The sequence below is a fragment of the Phaenicophaeus curvirostris genome, chromosome 20 (genome assembly GCF_032191515.1).
Source record: "Phaenicophaeus curvirostris isolate KB17595 chromosome 20, BPBGC_Pcur_1.0, whole genome shotgun sequence".
Taxonomy (NCBI): domain Eukaryota; kingdom Metazoa; phylum Chordata; class Aves; order Cuculiformes; family Cuculidae; genus Phaenicophaeus; species Phaenicophaeus curvirostris.
In genome coordinates this window covers 11,627,202-11,649,199 of record NC_091411.1, presented here as the reverse complement: position 1 = coordinate 11,649,199, position 21,998 = coordinate 11,627,202, and the positions used below count along the sequence as shown (strand labels likewise).

At 40.7% G+C, this 21,998-nt stretch overlaps 1 protein-coding gene across 9 annotated transcripts in view; it reads left to right on the top strand.

The window, feature by feature from the left end:
* The window catches only part of STRBP (spermatid perinuclear RNA binding protein), a 63,775-nt gene extending 47,245 nt beyond the window's left edge, over window positions 1–16,530 (top strand). For 6 of the 9 annotated variants that reach the window (XM_069873547.1, XM_069873554.1, XM_069873551.1 and 3 more), the window contains 2 exons: window positions 158–202; window positions 2,770–3,473. In XM_069873547.1, coding sequence (XP_069729648.1) covers window positions 158–202; window positions 2,770–2,846 — 122 coding nt within the window. In that variant the 3' untranslated portion in view covers window positions 2,847–3,473. Of the gene's footprint in view, window positions 1–157; window positions 203–467; window positions 1,266–2,769; window positions 3,474–6,404; window positions 6,470–11,842 lie in introns of those variants that run through there. The other 3 variants (XM_069873553.1, XM_069873552.1, XM_069873549.1) reach the window with 3 other exon arrangements.
* Window positions 16,531–21,998: the final 5,468 nt, after the last annotated feature.

Here is a 21,998-nt window from a genome sequence, read left to right as displayed (position 1 = left end):
GCAATATTTATATGCATTGCTGCGAGTTTGGTTTTTTTCTTGTGGTCCTGCTTTGTTGTACCAGGAAGGGTCCCTCCTTGTGTGCTGGTGTGTGAACACTGTCTGTCTTCAGGTACTGTAGGAAATGAAACCCATCCTGTATGTGTTTATGTTGCAGGCTATGGAGCACCCTATGGGTACAGTACGGCTGCACCAGCTTACGGTATGTATAGCCTAGTGATTAACAAATTAGAAATTATATAGAAACTGTTGTGGCAGTCCAAATGTGGCGGTCCAAGGAGAAATTCAAAGAGATTAAAGCTCTTAAACCATGACGACAACAACACTTTATGCCATAACCTTGTGGTTCTTTTTTGGTTGGAGTAGCTTTTTTGCCTATGCTTTGCCTGACTTGTGGAAGGACTGCTTGTTCTAATTGCCTGTTCCCTTTCATACTGAAACTGAAGTAGTTCTCTTACTTTTTACAGCCAATCTGTGCTCCATTCAAAGACTACCGAAGGGCCTATTTCAGCATCTCTGACCAATATTTATCTAAATGGCATTACAGCAACATTGGCAAAATGTTTGTCCCCAAGTGTAAGTGGCTTGTGGACAAAGCTCCCTTGATGCTGTCAGCTCCATGAAAGCCCCAGGACAGGATGTGCATATACACCTACTCCTCCCTCCCCTGCAGGCTAAAACACTACTGCTTGGGACAAGTAGAATGGGTTTTGTGTCCCTCATACCATTAGCAGTGAGATTGCAAGGAAGCTAGGACATGGTAATTTGCCACAATGCTTTTTACTAAGAAGCACAGTGATATTAGGCTGGCAAAGCACTAGTTTCATGAAGATTGTGGAATAAACTAATGACCAGCTGTGATGGAAGGGTTTTTCTTAACTCAGCTTCTTCCTACCCTTAGGCTTTTTTTTTTTTATGCTAGACTAACAATGCCTACCTCTAACTGGCCCTTTTGGTTACTTTGAATGAGGTTTATGTGGCAATGGGAGCAGAGAAGCTTGGAGTCAGTGATCTGTCCTGGCACACACAGAGCGAGCCCACCAGAGCCAGTCCCTCTTCTCTCACTGGGACTGGGTGAACACCTGCCACCCAAAGGATGAGTTCAGGGCATTTCCAGGCCTGCAGGTTTCCACTGGGGAAACTAAGCCTGCAATTTGCAACTGATTTTCTAGCTTTTGTAGAGTTTGTCATACTTGTTCCTCTCAAATTTGTATAGCTTGGCCAATGCCAACTCCCCTGATAGCATTATAAAAGTTAAAAAATGCTTTGGAGTGTTGATTTCATTACTTTCTTTTAGAGGTATGAGCTATAAACAGTAGAATGCTGCTGCCTTATTGAACTGTTCCCTTTGCTTGACTGAGAGCAGCTGGTCCTGTTCCGTACTCCCGCAGTGGAAGGGGGAAAGAGAATGGGCCGATGGGCTGTGCTTACACTGCAGGATTCTCCCTTCAAAACGGAGGCAAACCTCTCTAATGGTGGAACTCCTGCTCCGTTGACTGGCCCAGTGCTTTGGCGGGACAGCAGCTGGGCAGCAGTGCTGTGTTGCACTACACAAAGAACAGCTACCTGTTTCTCAGGGGAGAATAAAGGCAAGTTTAGTTTTTTAGGGCTTGCTTCGTGCCATGGATGTTTAAAATATCCCTTTGGTTCTTTCTGAGCCATAGTCACTGACTGTAACCAAGAGGAGTGGGACAGAATCATAGATCTGCCTGTCTCTGTTTTTACAAGCAGGGATGTACAGCAACTTAGGAAGAATCTTTTCCCTGCTGAAGAAGAGAGTACAATTGTTACCAGCTTACTTTGCAGCTTGTCCTGCTTTTTCATTCATTCCTCCTGTTCTGTGGGTTTTTTTTCTCATGATGCCTATTTTGGGAGCTGTATTTTAATCACTTAGTTGTGTGTATGTGACGTATCACTGACTCCAAAGCATTGTGGGATTGAATGCCCCCATTTTTCACATAAAGAGTTTCTGTTTTTAATGTCTTATGATTGTGATGCGAAGTACTGGGATAATGCTTTTGGCTGTAAGGTAAACATGTCTCTCTGCCTCTGTAAGCTGTTGCATGTTGGGAAACTTCACTTTGATCATCTGGTGCGCTGGAATACCTGCTGTTGCTGCTTTGTGATTTCTAAATGGACACGTAGGTTAAATGCTAGAATTTAAATAGGCAAGATTAAAAAAACAAACAAATTTTAATTGTGCAGAAGTTTGTGAGGCCACAAGAACTCTGTAATAATCACAAAATCAGGCAGATGTTAATCTTTCCAGATTTGCCACTTTAGTGCAGGAGAGGAAATGCAGAATAATGAAGCAGATGCAGAATTTACTGTAGGTGCTTGAGTTTTGGCTGACCTACTTGGATGCTTATCAAAACTGCTGACCAGTTCCCTGTGAGTTCTCTTTTATGCACAGCAGTGCCCATCTACGATACCTGCATTGGTAACTGGCCTGTGAAATTAACTCAGGACATAGCAGGAGATGGTAGAGATGAATTATCATAGAGATTATGAAGTACAACTTCAGGTCCAACTACACACTCTGCTTTTGAGGATATTGCTTACTTTAATTTTACCAGATACCAGGACAAAAATAAAAGCAAAGCTTAAGCTGTCTGAAATAGTGCAAGTGTTGAAGTTTTACTGTTTATGCACCCTACAATCACATGGATTGACTGATCTGGAAAAGGTTAATGAGAACTGTAAGCTCTTATTTGACTTTCTTGGATCACTGAACTTATTTGGAGTCCTCTCCCTTTCTTCTCTCTGTAGGTTTACCCAAGAGAATGGTTCTGTTACCAGTTATGAAATTCCCAACTTATCCTGTTCCCCACTACTCATTCTTTTAGCAAATGGCAGAAGCTAATTCCTATTGATTGAACAACACAGTACAGTACAGAATGTTAGAAGAAAAAAAGCCTTTTTATCCTGTTTCTTTGAACACATACTTGAGCAAGTCATTTGTAAAGAAACATCTTTTTCCTACTTTTTGATTTTAACAAAATGCAAATTTAGTTCTCTAAAACTTGAAAAAAATGTTCTGTGAAATGTTACCTCATTTTCAAATAACTTATACCAGCCTTCTGTTATAGGGAAGAACTAGAAGCTTAAATCTTACGTTTTAAATGAAGTATTTGATTATGTAAAATTAAATTTGTGAAGGATGTATAGAATATAAAACACTGATCACAAATAAACTGTTTTGTTGTAACACAAGAGTACTGCCTGTTTCAATCTGCAGTCACACAGATTCAGTTAACGACCTGTGCTTGTGGTAGGGTTATTAAATGCAGGGCACAAATCTTTAAAAAGAAAAATTAAAGATTTAAAAAAAAAAAACAACCCACACAATAGAAACTTTACAGTTAAGATTTAACTTTGTAAATATTATGGTGTGTAATAAACATAGTAAAAATGGGTTAAAATATTGTTTTATCTTATTTTTTATAGTTAAGCATCAGTACCTGAGTTTCCTGATAATCTTTGAGATCAGCTTACTGTAACTGTGAGTGTAGGCACAGTCTTAATTATCCAAAAAGGTTTTTCACTTGTACACGCAATACTGAAAAACAAAGGAAAGAAAGTGAATTAGTTTAAGACTGTCTCTGTGTTAGGTTACATGATGGGAAATAAGTACTAAACAAAGGAAGATCCCAGAGAAGGACTCTTCTTACACAATGAACAGGGATATTGAGTTCAGTCTGTATTGCCCAGAGAAAGGACAACAATAATGTTACAATCAGGTTCTTTAGACCTCAAAAGCTGCTGTTTTCCTTTTGTTTCTATAAAAAAAAAATAATACAAAAGAAAAGAAAAAAAATTGCACTTGTTCTTGTGGCCTTCTTCACTTTTGAGATTGTCTGCCCACCCTTGATTTTCCATCCATCATTTCTACAGAAAACATTTTAGTTATCAATCTTATATTAAACCAAAGGGTTCTCCTTTTCCCCCTAACATTTCTAAGAATCTAAAGCAGCAACAAGGTCCCCATGAAAACTCGCTATTTAATTGTCCCAGTTCTTGTTGAGTGCTGCTGTGAAAAGTGACACACTTCAGCCATAGGCCAGTACTTTTCTAAGGGTTGGTGCTCAAACCCAAGGAATCCTCTTTCCTACGAGCAGTGTGTGCACCTGTCTGAAATTCCAGGACAAGCCCCAGCTCCACACTGTCTCCGTGTATTTTAGACTTGTGCATAAACACTGCTGCAGGCTCTAACGAGGGATTCGAGTAATCTTTATTATGGTATCACCCCACGAAATAAGCAGCGTTCTAGTTGCCCTTCTCAACTCAGACCTCGACTGTTGCTTTTCAGTAGGCTTGCTTTTGTTCGTGCTCCTTAAGCCTGCCTTTATACTCTGTTCTCCAGCAGGCTCTGCTGCTGAGCCAGGGGATGCCTTATACATGAAGAGGGTGTAAGAACGGTGCTTAAAGCAACGTAAAATTCCTCCTCCCCTATGCCCCCCATTAGAGGAAAAAAAAAATATTAGAAAAACATTCTAAAGGGTGGCTTATACAACAAGCTGCTTTTCTTGGAATTAACTGTTCTTATGCAAAGTATTTGTGTTTAGGAAAGTGTTTAAATGTTTTTTCTTCTGCCATAGCTCTTGCTTTTGTTTGGTGTTGGTGGTACTTTAATAAAAAACCCAGCGGTGAGCCTGCTATTGTCACCCATGCGTTAGTGTCGGAATAAAGAGCAGGGTCTGGGGGACGCAGTCAAATCGAGTAGTGCTCGTAAATCACTGATACGTTTTGCTGGCCTATGGATGAAAGGAAGCCATCACGGAGCAGAAAAAGCATGGCTGATAAGAGCCCATTTTTGTTAATCAAATACTCATTAAAGGAATCTTTTCCTCTGCACACATTCCCCCCCTCCCCTTTTGGAGCTCCCCTGATTGGCAACTGGTCTTAGGGTTTGGTTTTTTTCTTTTTTAATCCCTAGCTTTGTAAAATTCCAAACAAAACATTTTCTGAACCTATTCTATACAATGAACATTCGCAAGCCCAATCACTTGTTCTTATTTCAGAAACAAGGAGGGCGCTATGCTCTTTTCCAACATGATGGCAGTCATTTCAGATGATTTATAGAAGTCATTCTTTATTTTTTGTCATTTGTTGGGAGTTACTAACCACATTGTAAACTTCCCCCTTGCTGCATATTTTACATTTCTCTGCTTTACTGAAAATACGAATGAGCTGTCAGTTCTTTGTTTAGAAAGTGGTAACCTTGGAAGTGTTAGATGTTTCAATACCTTCAAATTACAAGTGCCCATTTTACAATGAAAATTCCACTTGCAGCTGAGAGAGCAGAGAAATTTAAATGGAGCTTTAGCTTCAGACAGTCTCTCGGAAATTAACACCAAGTTTTTGCTTCTCTGCTCTTTTCCCACTGTAGGTGGTTTTTTCATTGACAGTCCCTATTGCCAGCCTCTCAGCATCGCACCTTTTATTATTGACTTGGGCCCTCAAGATTTCTTCTCTGACTTCTAGAACCATCAGGTTGTGTGGCTCCAAATGGCATTTTGCATATGTCTTAAAAGCAAGAACAAACGTGGCTCGTTTTGAGGTTTCTCAACTTCAGACATGGAATCTGAGCTTTTTTCCTTTTTTTTTTTTCAAAGTGTTTTTCTCGCTTCTTGAACTCTGTTTCATTTAATGAAAAGCAATACCTACTCCAAGCCACAGTCCTTTCTTTGGGTACATAGCAATAGACATGTATATACTCTGGGTATTTCTTTAAAGTAGAAGGGAAAGACTGGTGTGTCGAGGTGGGGGAAAACCAAACATTAAACCAAGAAATTAAATCTAGCAGAGTGCCTGCTTTAAGCAGTGAATCCTGCATTTGCTTTCACTACTTAAGTTCTTCACAATTTTAATACTATGACTGTATTTGCATGTTTCCTATACAAATTGCTACAAAGACTTGCAATGGTCACCCTTGAAGCAGCAATGCTTTGTGCCATTGTACATGTCAGCAGACATGAAATGTAGCAACAAGGCAGAACAAAAAAATAGAATATATATTTTTCCTGAAATCTAACTAAATTATATGTTCTCTCTCTCTCTCTCTCTGTCTCTTCCCCACATCATTAATGTGAGGCACAAAAAGGGTAGGCCTGAACTTGACTTACAAATGGTTTGCTTTTGTGTCTCAAAATCATCACCAAATGATAGGGAAATGTAGTGTTTGGTAAACACCCAGTACAGAAACCTTTGCTGCTCTAAAGTTACTGAGTTTTTTCCCCTCTTAAATATTTTTATGTTGATATTGTGAATCAGCAATCAGCAATAACTGAAAGGTGAATGTATTTTAATGGTATTGGAACATCTATATGTTGCAGTTTAAGAATTTTAAGCAGTTTTCAGCAGGTTAATACTGCTTTATTCTCATTCTCTCCGGACCTTCATAGCCATATGCACTTGTATAAAATAAGCAGAAATGTAGTGACTGTAAGCAGAGATCGTGATATAAAAGGTAAGAGATTTTATTTTCAGCTTAAAGAATATTTTTATTGCCTTTTCTTTTCTAAAACTCATATACCTGTGACAACCTTGTATATGGCACATTTTTATGTCTTGTTTAACTAAATGTTTAAGCAGGTAACACATAGGTCTGAATTCTACCTTTGTATATTTGAAGGCCACTTCAAATACTCCACTTTCAGTTTAAAAAGAAAATATTACTTAACACTTTAAAGAAATTGTTTGGTTTTATCAACAGACTGCTCTCCTCCAAATATTTTTCTCTTGCATAGCATAAAAAGCTGTTCTGATACTGCTGCGTGTCAGGCACTGCGTTCCTTGCATACCTGTGGGAAACGTTTGGGCAGGTACCAAAGCCACGGCCATGGGCAGTGCTGAAAGCCACACCATGGCAGTAGGTATGTGGGATAAAAGCGAGACGTGGCATGTGTGATAATATCTCGCTTATACCGAGAGAAATTATTTCCCTAAACTATTAAAGCTGAACTCCAAATGAAGAACGAAAGACTTTGATGATATTACAGCTAAAATCTGCAGAGACCAAATTACATTAGGCCAAATTAATTAAGGAAGCAGCCAGGTTTGCTTTCCTCCTGTGAGTGCAGTGGGAGGAGAGGAAGGCAGGCAGGCAGTGATTTAACTCTGCATGAACAATTTCCTTAGCTGTCGTTTTCTAAAGCTAGAAATTAGGATATAGCCATACATAAATAATTATTTTCAGTTCTGTAGTAAATGTTTTAACAAATATTTTACTTGGATTAAAATGGTTTTGGATTATGACCTATATGGTGCACATGATATGTGTAGTTTTAAAATACTATGGTTTTTTTTAATTTGCCTTTATATAACCTTGTGTTATGCAAAGTTACATAGTACAGTACTGCACCATTGCAGTGCTTACAGTACTTGAAGTTGCTGGAAACAACTCTTTTTATATAAAAACAGTAAAAAAAAATTAAAAAGATGGAGTTGATGATGTATTAGCATTTTAAGGTCTCAATTTAGAGATGAAAGCATAAAAACCCTTCAACTGATCACAGTTCATACTGATGGAAAACACTTGGTACGGATTATGTAGTATATGTCAAGCCCAAAGCTTTTTGTTTTGCATCAAAATATAACAGCAAAAGTAAACTATATTTCATTTCAATACTGAAAACATCAAATTCAGTAAATAACTGCATGTGTAAGTTATCCATAACTCAGGATATGTCTGGATAGAATCCGTAGGCTGCTGTAGAAAAATAGCTGTTAAATATTGTTAGCTTTGCTACTGTTGGCAGAAACCTGTGCTAGCAAGTGGCCTGAACAGTTGCACCTGGAGAAATGAAAGGAAGGAAGTGTTGCCTATAACCATTTGATTACATTTGCAGGTGCAACTGAGCCCTCAGAATGGCCTTCCCATTCTGTGGGGCAGGTTTCCAGCTGCTGTTATCTTCAAGGTGCAAACTCAGAGCTTGGTCTGAAGCTCACTTTAAATTCAATTAATTCTTTCAGCCTGCCAAGTTAAGCAGTGCTGGGAGTGGAGCAGCAGGCTGCTCTCTTTCCTTCGGAAGCCAGTATTTTTTATATGCGTCAAGGCAATGTTAAGGTGCATTATAATGTACGTCTCTTGAGCGTTCCCTAGGCTTAACTGATGTCAGTCTGACAAGCACTGTCCAGTTCAAGGACTGATTAATAAAATGTCTTGCTGACTCTTACTTGATCTGTTTCTTTGTGGCCTGTACTTGGCAGCTTAATCCATTTGTCTTGCTTTCCATCAGAATTGCTTTGACTGTGAATTTCTGCATTTTTCTGTCATTACCCTTTTAAGGCTTACAATCCTAAGCATTCTACTCTTCTACTTCGGTTTAAATTCTCACTTTGTTGAATCTTCTCTTTTTCACTGAAAAGATACTAAATCTCTCTTAAGAGATTTTTGTTGGTAATGTAAGTACTTGCACCTGGAATTTGTCCCCTTGCCATTGCTGCTCCCCTTCTCCTTAGGAAAGACACCTTTTCCTGACATGTGAAATAAACTGTGTACTTAAGACTCCTAAATCTTGTTTCTTGCAGCCACTTGGAACCAGTGATAAGATCCTAAGGTGCAAGATTGCCCAGGAATCTGTCTCACTGGCAGTGGAACTTGTGCAAAACATTTCTATGTATTAAGTGTCACTGATGTAGCTCTTCAAGTGCCCAATATATTGGCATTTGAGAGAGCAGTTAGATTCCAAGAGTAGGTTTTAACCATCAGGATGTTATCTGATGAGTAATCTGGGTAACATCTGCTTGATCAATGCTGCAGCAAGTGCTGTTTTTCTAAGGCAGAACTAGAAACTCGCTTTTTCTTAGCATAATACTTGCATGTTTCCTTTTAAAAGCTTCCTCACAGGAGCATGGTCTACAGTGCCTTTTCTGTGAGATTAGAGGTGTACTTTATGGCTACTGAGCTTTGGATTTCTGGATATACCCAACAGCCAATACATAAACCTGGCTCTGTACTAGTATCACTGCCTATTTTGTGGTACCTTTTTGGTGAAGGAGAAATGTTATTTTAGAGTTTGAATTTCTGGTTCATGGATAAGAATTCTGAAGAAGTTCCCTTCAATTATTACATTTATAAATAAGGCACCAGGGAAAGTCTGTGCCTGTACACTTCCCACCTTAACTCTAGTTTTAGCTAACCAGATGATCGTGTGTATTTTGGGAGACAGTGTCTGGCACTTAAAGGATTAAAGGAAGCTAGAGCTCTACAATAAAGAACTGACCTGTTTAATGTGTTACCCGTATTAGAGGTGAATAGCATCACCCTTGACATTGGAAGAACAACCATGAGCCTCAGTGGTCTGCTAAGTTAACACCGAGAGAAGAGGCTATTCAGACAGTTTCATTGTTAGAGCAGCATTTATTTGCCTTTAGCCAGGCAAGTACTTGCTTTCCCTTTCTACCAGTTTGTGTTCCATGGGACCAGACGAGGGAGGAATGCATATATAACCAGCCTGTTGCGGTCTCTGACTGGTGTTGGAAGTGCCCACGCAGGACAGCAGCTCCCCTGGCCCATCTTCCCTGCAGAGAATTTGATCCCAGTTGACTCCTTACAGAGTTGTAGCACTGGTGTAAGAGCAAAACTGAAGTTACTGTGGGGTCCTACATTCTAGGAGCTGCATTTTCTTTTGATTTGAAATAGGTGAAAGCTAGCTAGGAGAATTTTTCAGGAGACACCTGGTGTTATCATACATATGATAAATGGGCTGGTAGGTCCTCTCCTTGCAGTGCCCAGCACTGCAAGGAGTTGGCCTCTCCATGGCACCAGCTGCAGCGGTCAAAGAACTCCAGTCTTTACAGATGGAAACCCTTAATTACCGCATACTCTAAACATAGCTCAGCATTTCTCCTGCGGGTGTGTGACTGGCAGCTGGAATGCTTGTCATTTTCCCAGATACGCAACTGTGAATTTTGAAGAAATAAGGTATTAAATAAAGTAAGACGTAAGTCCTACTTTGCCAGCCGTTCAAGATTTCTCCAGGTATGTTTCATCTGGAGAAGGTTTTAAAGCAACCAGATTAGTTTAGGGGCTCGGCTAGCTGAGAGGATGGTATGTGATGCTTCCTGCCATCATGTCCTCTCTCTGCCAGTGCTTGCTGTCTTCCTTAAGCACACATTCAGGAGCTGGAACATGGTGACCTTATTCCTGGGCATTGCGCCACTTGGATGGAGGGAGGCCAGCCTGTACTCATGAAGGGAATGTGTAACACAGCCTCAGTTGCCCAAGCAATTCCTGTTGGACACAGTGCGCAATCCAACCCTCACAAAGGCAATTTAGTGCCTGGGTAGGAGGTTCCTAATCTGTGTAATTTTCTGTCATGTAGCCAAAGTGAGCTAATTAGATGATTCAGCAGTTGTCATGGCTCCCATTTAATGTGCTGTAAATCTTGCTGCCATGACTTTCACTGCATTTAAATACCTTTGCTTCTGTGAATTGTCCTCCTTCCCCGCCTTTTCTGATCACCCTCCAGCATCCCAGTAAATAACTGATATGCTCAAATTATGGCATTTTTACATAGAAGTTTCTAGATTGTTAAAACCTTTTAATCAGCTTGTGAAGAGCTTCCGAGTAACATGTTTTCCTACAAATATTTCAACTTATTTGTGTGCCAAGGGACTTTTACTACACATTTACAAAGATCTGTGAAAACTACTCCGGTATCCCTGATCTCTGGAGATCAGGAGCTGTCTTTGAGAAATTTGCCTTCTGGTAGGCAAAATGATTTTAAGCGTATCTTACTTAATGAAAGGCTATACCGTTTAGCCAGTGAAAGAACTTAATTGGAGGAGAGCACAAACCTAAAATTATTTGAAGCTTTTTGCTTTCATTGAGTTATTGAGAAAAATTTCCCTGACGACAAGTTCCTCAAGTTATTAGGAAGCAGAAAATGAAGAAAGAATAGTATGAAGATCTTTCAGCTGGTCTAGGGAAAAAAATCTCCTGTATGGCTGTTCAACTACAGGACACCAATCTCTTGGCACTGCTTCTAAAACTCCAAGACAGCAATAAATGTGAGCAGCTTTAATGCACCATACCTGATCCAGTCCCAGCAGTGCCCCCAGAGAGTGAGCCTGGCAGCCCCTGTCTTTTCAGTCACCAGTACCCTGAAAGAAACACTGTTCCTTGCTTCATTTGTAATTCAGCATCTGTACTTTTGAGAGCTCATAGGTGTCACAGTCTAAGGTTGGATTCCTGAACATCTCTCCAGAACTGTATAAATTAAGAGCAAGCAGACAATATTGTATTTCAGTCTTTACTCAGACAAAACTGCAAGTTTCCCTGTGCCTCTTTTGCTTGGTGGGCCTAGATAGGATCATTTGGTATTAGAACTTCTTGCCTTTAGCTAAGTTCTCTGTTGCCTGTTACTTCATCAAGGGAAAAATATATCCCAGCTTCAGATGAGTTCCACGTCACAGAAGTAGCTTACAAAACAGCTACTATTTACGGTGGCTCTGAGAAACAGCACAAGAACTGCTGCACTAAGTTCTTTGATATATTATGAGATATGTAAATAAGAAGTTCAGATGGCTGTCCTCAGTCATGAAGCTGACTGGGACCTCTCCCATCTGCTATCAAAAGAACAAAAATGAGCTCTCTGCTGGACTTGCCAAGGAGTTCTATAAAGAACGGTTGTACCATCTCAAATAAACAGTAACTCAGCTTAAATGTTCAGGACACAGACCCTCTCAGGCTTCCTGCTGAGTAAATCCATTGAAAAATGAAACACTTTATTGACTTATTAAAAGCAAAACAAAGGGATATTATGGTTACATCCACTACCTATAGTATATGAGACAGCTTGTGTAATAGCTCATTGGTTTCATTCTTCTGTTTTAGCATACCTAGTTTGCTGGAAATCTGGTCCTCACTGTTAAGTGGAAATGCCATTAGAGTTATTTTAGAGCAATTCACTGGAGAAACTCAGCACTGGAGTCCTATGCCTGTAGATTGTGGCTGCAGGTTTTACCTGTATTTTCTTCTGAACGTTAGCCACTTAAGTTGGTAATTAAGCATTTGATATTAAGTAAGAGATTTGTCATAACAAAGCTGTTTTATTACTCAAACCCCAAAGTTATACCTCTTCAGCTTTGTTTGTCTCATCTAAACCCATCCCTATCTATGTCCAGGTTTTCTGGTACTCTTAAAACAGCTTCCTTTTTCCCATTCTGCTTATAGAAATGGGATTGATTCAGTTGTTCATAACTGATGTTTAAGAAAATACAAAAGAAGGAGCAGGACACATATGCCTGTCCTCCAGTCTGGGGTCTTCTAGGAGAAAGGGCACTTTTTCTGCTCAGCCCGTCAGGTACTGTGTAGGCAATGCCAGGCCGTACTAAAAGTAGCTATGGCAGTTTTGTAAGAGAAAAGTTCATCATAGAACAAGACTTAACTTCAGTAAAGTGGTTTTCCCTCCAATTCCTGAGGCTGCACGAAACATTCAGACTACATATTTATCTTGATGTTTAAGAGGAGCTGAATGTCCAAAAGTGATTTGTGGAGATGTGTGGTTCTAAAGCAAATCTCTTCTGGATGCAGTTTTTTCTTGTACTTAGTGCCTTACCTCTGCACAATGTAAGGTCATATACTCTGTACCGCAGGTAGTTTAACAGTTAAATGTACTTTAAAAGAACCCATCAAGCCTAGTCTACAGAAACTGTTGCAAAGACTGAAGCCTCTCAGTGGGAGAGTTCTCTTCCATGTTTAATTAATAATCCATTGATAAATTAAGAGTTGCAAGAATTTAAAAGAGCATATAAAAAATCTAACCACAGACTGAGGCTGAATTTATCTGGTTTCCAACTTTAAAGGTTTGTGGCAATAAGATAATTAAAGGTACAGTATCATCTATGCTGTATAAGTAAACAACATCAAAATGTTTTACTGCTAGTTAGATGTGCGTGTTTGTGGAAACCTCTGGACTGTTATCTCTACTAGAACAAATTACACTAACTCTAAAAGGCATTAATTGAATGTAATTGGTTATTCTTCATTCTTGGTACAGGGGAGTTGGAATGAGTAAACTTTGCAGTTAGGGACAGTAGGGAGTTGGAAGAGTAACAGGTATTTTTTAATTCCAAAATAGCACATGGATTTAAGCCTCATTCCTGCCTCTTACCCGGATCCAGAAACTCCAGGTGCCTTATGCTGCTTTGCAGTTTGCGAAGTGTAGTGCAGCTCCTTCTTGAACACATGCTTGTGAAATGCAGCTGGTCCTGGCAGCGTGGACTGAGGCGAGAGAGAGAGAAACAAAACAAATGAAGCTAGAGTGCCCTCCTCCAGGCTTAAAAGTCTATAGGTAGGAAGGTGGAGGGAGAGTTGCACTGCATTTTCCAAGTCTATGAATAATCTGTGGTAAAACCAGCAGCCTTAGTGTGCAAAGAGCAGGTGGAGACAATATTGGTTTTTTCATAGTTTAAAACAAATAAGGTAAAAGGAGTGAACAAATTCTGTTTCGTGATGCAGCCGTATCCAAAATAGGGACACTGCTCCAGGCAGTGTCTACAGCTTGCAACTCCATTTTGGTAGGGAATGGAATAATAATCATTTCCCCTAAAGCAACACGAGTAACTTCCTTCTACAGTGCCCACGGTATTCTATAAAACTTGCTTTTAAACAGACCAGCATGGCAACAAAGGAAAGCAGATATTCCTTCCACACAACTACTTGTTGTAATGTACAGATTCCAGGCCACTGATACTGATGTAACTAGTTGTGAAAAAGTAGGTTCATCTCACCAGAAAGCCTAACTTGACATTCTATCCACTTCTGTTTTTTTAAGCTAGAAGGGAGTTAATTATAGCACTCGTCTGTTTGGAAGGGAGTAGAGCAGAAGGTAAGTTTCAAATTCAAACTTTGAAGCTGCTATGAATAAGTTGATTAACAGTGTTCCATGGAAACAACCTGATGTACTTACTTTGTACTCATTTCTATGTTCTTAAAAAGCTCAAGCTTGTGTAAGCGTAATCAATACAAAGTTACTCAGGGTACTGCGTCATCTCAGCAGTGGACACTTAACTGCATCTTAAGTCAAAAGGCACATATAAATCAAGTTTAATTAGGAGGAACAGAACATCTTGACAGGTTTTGCTTTACTACTGGCACAGTTACAATTTATTGATCTATGCATATGGCAATGGGTGCATTGCTGCACTCCCAGTAAACGTGTAGTTCCACAAGGGCATCCTGTAAACTAACAAAGTAAAAGGTAGTCAGGGTAGGAGAGAGAGTGTTCTTTCATTATTTCTAGAAAGAACTGATGAAGCAGATAGAATGTGATACTGCTCAAAGCAGAATAATGGTGGGCTGAAGAACAGCATTCCAAAAGGTACAGCTTTTGAAGCATTAGTGATTACATGAGCTGAATTATGAAAATTCTAATTTGCTGTAGAGGTTATTTCCTGTGTTTTCAAACTACTATCACTGCTTCCCTGCTCAAAATAACAGGATAAAGACAAGTGTAGTTTTCTAATAACATGCGTTGCATGGAAACAGACACATACTGGCGGAAAACTGAGGCTGTACTGTAGAGAGCACATTCAACTACAGAGCCATTCTCTGGGCAATGCTGCATAATTTAAGAGTGGGTAAATATGCCTTCAGGGACAATACACCACGCAACAGATGTTTAAAACAAACAAAAAAAAGCACAGATAAAAAGCCTCAAAGCTTTGTCCAGTCATGCATTTATTCTTCCCTGAAAAAGGGACAGGTACATTCATATGTGCTTAGTGAGTTACACATCAGACATCACAAAGATCCTCAAGGACAGATGTTCTACAGCTAGTCTACTTTTGGACAGAAAAGGGAGGAAGTTGACTCTTGTCTTCCAGTTCCAAGTGCAGTGTCTTATTTCTGATCCTAATCCTAAGTCGATACTTATTGATCAAACTGACTAAGCTTTTTAGGTCAACAAGCTCTCTACGAAGCAATTCTGTTCTCTCGAGCCTCTGCAGGGGCTTTAACTGGTGCTTTAACTGCTACTTCCACTCCAGAATGTCACCCATCCTCTGGTTGTCCCAGAGCCACTCTGGGACACTTGCATTCCTGAGAGGAACACTGTGGGACTGTCAAAAGCAAGGCAGTGCTGCAGCAGAGCAAGTCCCAGCAGGCTGCATGCTTTCTAAAGTCCTGTCCAGTTCTTAGTGACAAAGTTGAGCATGAAACCTGTACTACCAAACGTACCGGCCCCTTAGTGAGAAGGCCATACACAGGAAGCAGTCTCGGAAGTGGAGATTTTGAGGAAAGGCTGGTGTTTTCCAAGTCTAAATCTTAAGCTTTTTTTTTTTTAATGGCTGAGTTTCCACCCACCAAAAATCACCATCAGTCAAATCAAGTAAAACAACTGCTGCTAATTTGGGCTAAAACATCCTTCTTGTATAACCCAAACTACCCCCACCCATCCGTCTAAAGAATTCTTAAGCAAAGACTCCTCAGGAGGCAGAGCCCTGCCAGAGTCTGTTTGCGAGCAGGCAGACTGGCAGGCAGGCAGGGCAGGATGATACTTTTCTGATGACAATGACTTCTATGAGACAAGGAAAAAGACAGAGGCAGTGCTTTGGGACAGCGTTTCATGCTCAGCAGGTTTGTAGAGGGAAGGAATGCAATTCTATAAATCACTTGTACTGTATTTCTGTTTCTAGACTTGAATGACTTTCACTTTTCCTTTGTGGGTCAGCATAGTAAACATAAAAGAAAAGGTCTATTTTTCTAAATCTCTTTCACCAATAGAGGTCTGACCGCCAGCCAGCAGATGGATTTATTTATCCACAGAGGACAGAGTGTTTATTTTTACATTAAGATTGGTTATAGCATTGAATGAAAACTATGTCCTTTGAACTATCTAAACCTTAAATACTCTGAACAAATTCCACAAATGAGTAATATGGTGGACAATTCCCTCTTTCTTCCCAATAAACCTCTCTCAAAAGAAGTTACCCAGATCTAAACTTCCAAACAAAGTAGAAGTGGTCCTTGTGGTCTAATTACAGACTGCTTTCCAAATATTTAAGACTTCTCCCAGTTTGTAATCTGCAAAGAACAATGTCAATTAAATAAAATATTCCTGACTATACTGTAAATAAAGTGACTTCAAATAAAGTTAATTTGGCAACAACCTTAGCTATTTACAGCACTTAAAATGTAATCTGCACATTCAAATGGTCTGAATTTGGTAGGGATTGAGTGGGAAGAAAAATAACTGCACACTGAATTTTAAATTGAGCTGTATCTACTCACTAACCAAAAAAGCCTGCAAATGTAAAGTAAATGGAATGCTCTTTGTACATTCAGTTGCTTCCTCACGTGATGCTGTACCCTGTACACTTGGCTTCATTTGGCTTCTATGTTGTGGTTTGTAGCCAGCCACTGTTACTAACTGTACACAACACTTAGATCTGCACTGTAACCTTGGATCATTTGCCACTGATTGTAACCCAATGCTACAGACTTCTCTGTATATAAGACCGTAACCATGTCCCATTTGCTTCCAACAGCACACAATAAAGGCTTATCTCTGTAAACAGTAATTATGGCCTTATGACTGGTTTGGGGTTTCCTTCTTTACAGTGAAGAAACTGGCTTTTTTGAAGCCTGGGAAGCTGAACCGCAGAAGTCCATTCTACTTCAGGCTCAGCAGAATGGGGAGACAGACTCCCTAAGGGGCAGTTTTATCAGACATGACAACTGGCAAAGACTTTGCGATGTAAACATAAAGCACATCCACGCTGTAACAAGCAGCACGCATCCTTTCACAGAAGTGGCAGTCACTAGAGTACACAGGACTGATTCTTGTGTCCGCATGCTGAGCACTGAAGTGGTGCAAGAGCTGCTGCACATGTGTGCCTGGGGGTTGGCCAGTGGAACCAGGAACTGAAAAGCCAAGAGACTAGCTAGGAAGGCAAGTTTTACTTCAGAATGAAAACTGGGCATTTCCTAGTACTTAGCTGATTAGAAAAACTGGATGTCTGTTTTCTTAAAAGATAAATTCCATAAAGAATGAAAAAGGTTCTCAAACTTTTTGCCTCTCCTGCCCCTCTTATTTCATTCTATTTTCTAAAAATTTAAGCCCTGTAGTCCCAGTTTGTCCTGTGAGGTCTGAAGCAAATCCAAGCAATTTCCTTGTCCAGAGCCACTGAAGGCAGGAGTCGAGGATACCATGAGAACTGTGTAACTGTTGTTGTTTGCTTGAGGCTGCACTTCATGCTAAGATTTACTGGGATATACTAGTACGTCCAGTTGCCTGGAGTTACTGAACACAGTTTTACTCGAGAAGATCAAGAAATAATTTTATCATGTGCTCTTACCTTTTCTTAGAAGTGTTTTTTTCTGGTCCTTAATTCAGCATTTCAGGTCTAAGCGCAGAGGTCACTCAGTTCAGAAGAGATCAGCCTTGAGGAAGGATTAAAAACTGTTGTGAGCTGACTAAAGGTGAGACTGCTCAGTAAAATGAGAAGTATGGAAACGGACAGCTTATCATTACATGACAACAGGAATAAGACTTGGTGAGACTTCTGCACTCAACAGAACAGTGTGGAGCCAGCTGAGTGCTGCTGTGCAGTAAACAAGTCAGCCATGCACATAATAGCTATTGAGGGACCTCTGTACCAAAGCCAACCAAACCACGTGTCACTTGAAATTCAGAGTTGATCAAATATTTAGCAAGTAAGATCCATAAAGTACTGAATAGTCAGTTAAGAAAACATCATTGATGCTCGGCTGCAACTGAGGTCACTTTTACCCTATAAATCAACATACTACTGTCCCTATGTACACGCTTAATGTTAGCTCACTTATGAAGAGGTGATTCAGAATGCTGCCTCAGGATTATCATCTCTGAGATGCTGAGCAGGCTGACAGCTCTTCAGCGTAGCCTGGCAGTTGCTGGTCAGTGACAGCTACCAAAATGACCTGGGTCTGCTCCAGCAGCAGGCTGACATTTTGTGCCATTGCAAGAATGGAACAAGGGGTAGATAAAGGGGTGGTGCATGGGAGGAATAATAATGAAAAAATGGTAAGCAATCGCAGTTAATGCAGAGTGAAAGAAGTGGTCTACTTTCAAAAGAAAGTAGGATACTTAATAGTACCTCAAACAAGGACTTCTATGTTCTGCAGGCTCACAGGCACCTCCCACAAGGCTGCTAGACAGTTGATGATTCCAGGTTTCCTTGCAGAAAGATCATAAGGCACTCATTTGAGCATTTAGGGTTCTGAAAACTTCCGTGCATGGCTGCCTGACTGGTAACTTGGGTGACAACTATGGGCTGCTGCTCAGAGCAAAGACTTAAGCATGGAATCAATTCCTCTCATTCCACAAAAAGCATGTCAGAAGCTAGATTACAAAACTGGTCACTGGCTGCCAGCTGTAGCGGTGTAAACCTCAGCCTCAAGTCCCACACACTTACTGCCCTCTCCTCCACTTTCTCTATCAAGCCCCTACTCTCCTCACTGCCAGAGGATTTCCAGTTCTGCTGCACAACTCCTGCTGGCGCTTCACACTTCCCTGAGCATTACCTATCCTTATAGGGCAAGCCTTCAATAAAAGTGAAGAGTAATTTCTTCGCCACAACCATGCCTTCTGCTAAGCTAGCACAAATTCTTCATGAATAGCACTGCTCTTTCTACGAGAACAGCAGTGTCACCTCGCTGAATTGCTCAGGACATAATGCTGACTTCGGCTGTTTGCCTGCAGGACTGAGTTCCAGCACATTGGCTAGAATGAGTTCTCTTCTTTCCCATTTGCTAAGCTGTAAATTACCCTTCCCCTTTGTCACCCCAGCCCTTGGTATGCTCAACTGAAAAAGTGGAGCTGCTAACACTTTCAGGGCCATGAATTTATCTTTGGACTATACATACCAGCACATTTATTTCTAAAACTATAGAAAGCCTGTGTGTCCTCTTGTTACAGTAACATAAAAAGGGCCTTTCTTGCTCCAAATGTGAACACAGCAAAACCCTAAAAAGGTCTTTGGATATCAAAAAATGGCCACATACCCTAGCACAAACACTTCCCTCTTGTACCCTCTGCCTAGGTGCTAACATGTGCCAAAGATGGGATTTCCTGCTTCAGACCCAGCCCTCTGCTAGCTACAATTTATTCAAAGGGATATTTTTAAAAATCTGGGTAATTTCTGATTATAGCAGAAAAGCGAAGGCTAAAACAGGGCAAGATGACAAATACAGTTCAGTTAATCCAATTATGCTGGCTGCAAAGCAGTTTCACATGAACTCCTACATTACTGACAATGCAGGCCTTGAGGTAGCATGAGGATTGTGCACACAGCTCAAAACAAGCATGTGGACAGTGAGTTGCAAATTACAGGTCAGTTACCTTAGGTTTAAAGAACAATGCGGTTTTGAGAAAGATGCTGTTACATGTTGAAGACATGTTGAAGACATGTAACATCCTGTGTCTGCAGCCTGGGAACTGCAGAGATCCGTGGGTGCCTCGGTTTTAGCTGCGAATAAACAAATGACAAATCCCAGGGAATGGAAGAAGGGTGATAAAAGCCTTCTCCATCTTCTATTAATACAGTTATTCCAAAAAATCTTCCTTATGCTGGTGAAGATTAGAGGCTTAAATCCCCAGAAAATTAGGCTAAATTTCAAGAAACTGCTCCAAACTGACTCTGAGGGCTCCATTTCTGTGCAGTCTGAGAAGAGCATCCAGTTTGCAACCCTCAACTGGCAGACCCCAAATGGTCAATTTAATTTCATCTTGGCAATAGTGAAGGCAGAGGCCTGGCTGAGAGGGAGGACTGTCCCTACACAACAGCTTCGGACTTGAAGATGAAAGGCACAAGATCAATAAACCACCCCAGTGATGCCACAGTTACAGAAAAGGCCGACCCATACAGAATCACCAATTCTTTGTCATTATTCTGAGCCCTTGTTCTGCATATCTCTGAGTGTAAAAACCAGAGAGCTTCTTAAAGGAGACATCTGTTTACAGCATCTGATAGAAGCTCATTAGAACCTTTGCACCAAGACTGGGCTGCATGTCCAAGCAGCTATCTCAGGATATTTTATACTCTAGCGAATTTCTCACCTTGCTTGCTATGTACAAAGGGCGCACGGACTATCCAGGGTTGTCAGGGACCACGAATTGGCTCATATTAAGACTGAAACAAATTAAAAATTACACAACTGAAGCAAAAACAACAAAATAAAAAGAAAAACCCAAGCCACTAAGGCCAGCCTAGCACATACCATGGTTAGAAAAACACAGCAGCATTCAGGTCAAAGATGGCAAATAAACTAAATTCAAGTACATTAAATTATTCTCATCGAGCACAAATAAATGAAGACTTGGATAAAGTTTAGAACTTTCCAGTTACACTGCTTATTCCTGGCCTCCTCATTCTGTCTTAACCACAGGAATGACCAGCACCCGTAACTTCTAAAAGACATCAAGAGGTCAGAGCAGGCTGTTGAGGTGCCAGTGCATTCTAAAAACAGTCTGTTACTGTAATGCTGAGACTGCAGGCACCCAGGAGCTCTGCAGTTTGCTGTTCGTGTCTGTGCTTGCAGCAGACATCTCATCCATAATTCATGTAAGTCTGGCCAAGGCTTCCATAGCCCCTGCAGCACGCTGGGTTTTTAACCATACCATGCAAAAAACACCTTTGGGAGACACAGTCATCATCTTGTAGAAACACTATCCTTTCCCCTCCATGCTAGACAAGATCTTGTTCCACAAGCAATTCTCAGTGGGAATATGCAGCGGTCCTGCCATGCCCTGGGTAAGTGGGAGCTCAGATACACACTACTCTGGAAGCAGCAAGCCTGCATCCTCCTCCTTTTTCCCACCCATTCAGTCTGGTGCACCACTATTAAATTACCATAAAACCACTTCTTTAAACTAGAATAAGCCTTCAGGGTACAGAAGCCATTAAGTCACTTCCCCCTTTTCTTGTCAGCCAAGACCTGTGCCAAGACCACAGTGGTTTTCTACAGTATTCTTAAAAGAGCTGTTAAAACCCTTTGCTCACATTGTGAAAGCTGATAGGGACAGAGCTTTTAGGCTCATCTCAGCAAATACTTCACTACCTTTTCTCAGGCACAAAAATGGAATAAAACCTGCACATTTGTTTTCTTTTCCCTAAGAGGAATAAACTGGCCAGACAGATTAGAAAACTGTGTTGAGAGTCATTCTAGTGTTCCTTCCCAAAATTCATTTATTAACGTGGCTCTAAGGCTACCCTTTACCCTGGATCACACAGAGAACTCTGCACTAACAGATGGTCTCAGCAGGGAGTTGAAACATACAGCTTTGATGTATTCATGGTATACATTGACACTACACACTCCAAATGATAAGGGCTTCTGCTCCTATCTGGCAGCCTGCAGATCTCATCGTTTCTGCACCTTCTGGAGTTTGAGGGTCCAGAGTGGCAGTGACTGCACCCAAATTGCTGTAGAACCTTCCAAAAATCACTACGTTCGCCTTACAACCTGTTGGTTAAGGTGAACCTCTGCAACACCAGAACTAAAAAAGCATGCTCAGTTCTGTAAAACAACTCCCAACTACTATTCTGGCAAGTCAGCCTGAGCAGTGATCCTAACAGCCCACAGCAACTGGCATCCAAGGGCAAACATCTCTGATGGTGGCACTGCCCCTGGAATGCAGCATCTATCCAGAATGCTGGGATATGCTCCTCTTTCTTCCACACCAAAACAAGGGGAAAACCATACCCACAAAATAAACTGTGAAGAATATCTAGAACACCCATTTCATTCAGAGCAGTGCATGATGTGTCATCGGCATCTAGTTCAGAGCACCTTTCGGGACAGAGCCATTGGCACACCCTTCTCTTAGAAAAAGCTCAGTGAGCAATAGCGTATCTCAAAAAAAACCCAGTTGGCATCTTTCCTAAACCGCCTACCTACAGAACATCAAGCTCCTAGCACAGCTATCAGAAAAACTTTTCACTACAAAAAGGTGAAAAGCAGCCTTAAAGCAGTTATCTACAGCAAAAAGAAGAGTTTTAACAACAGT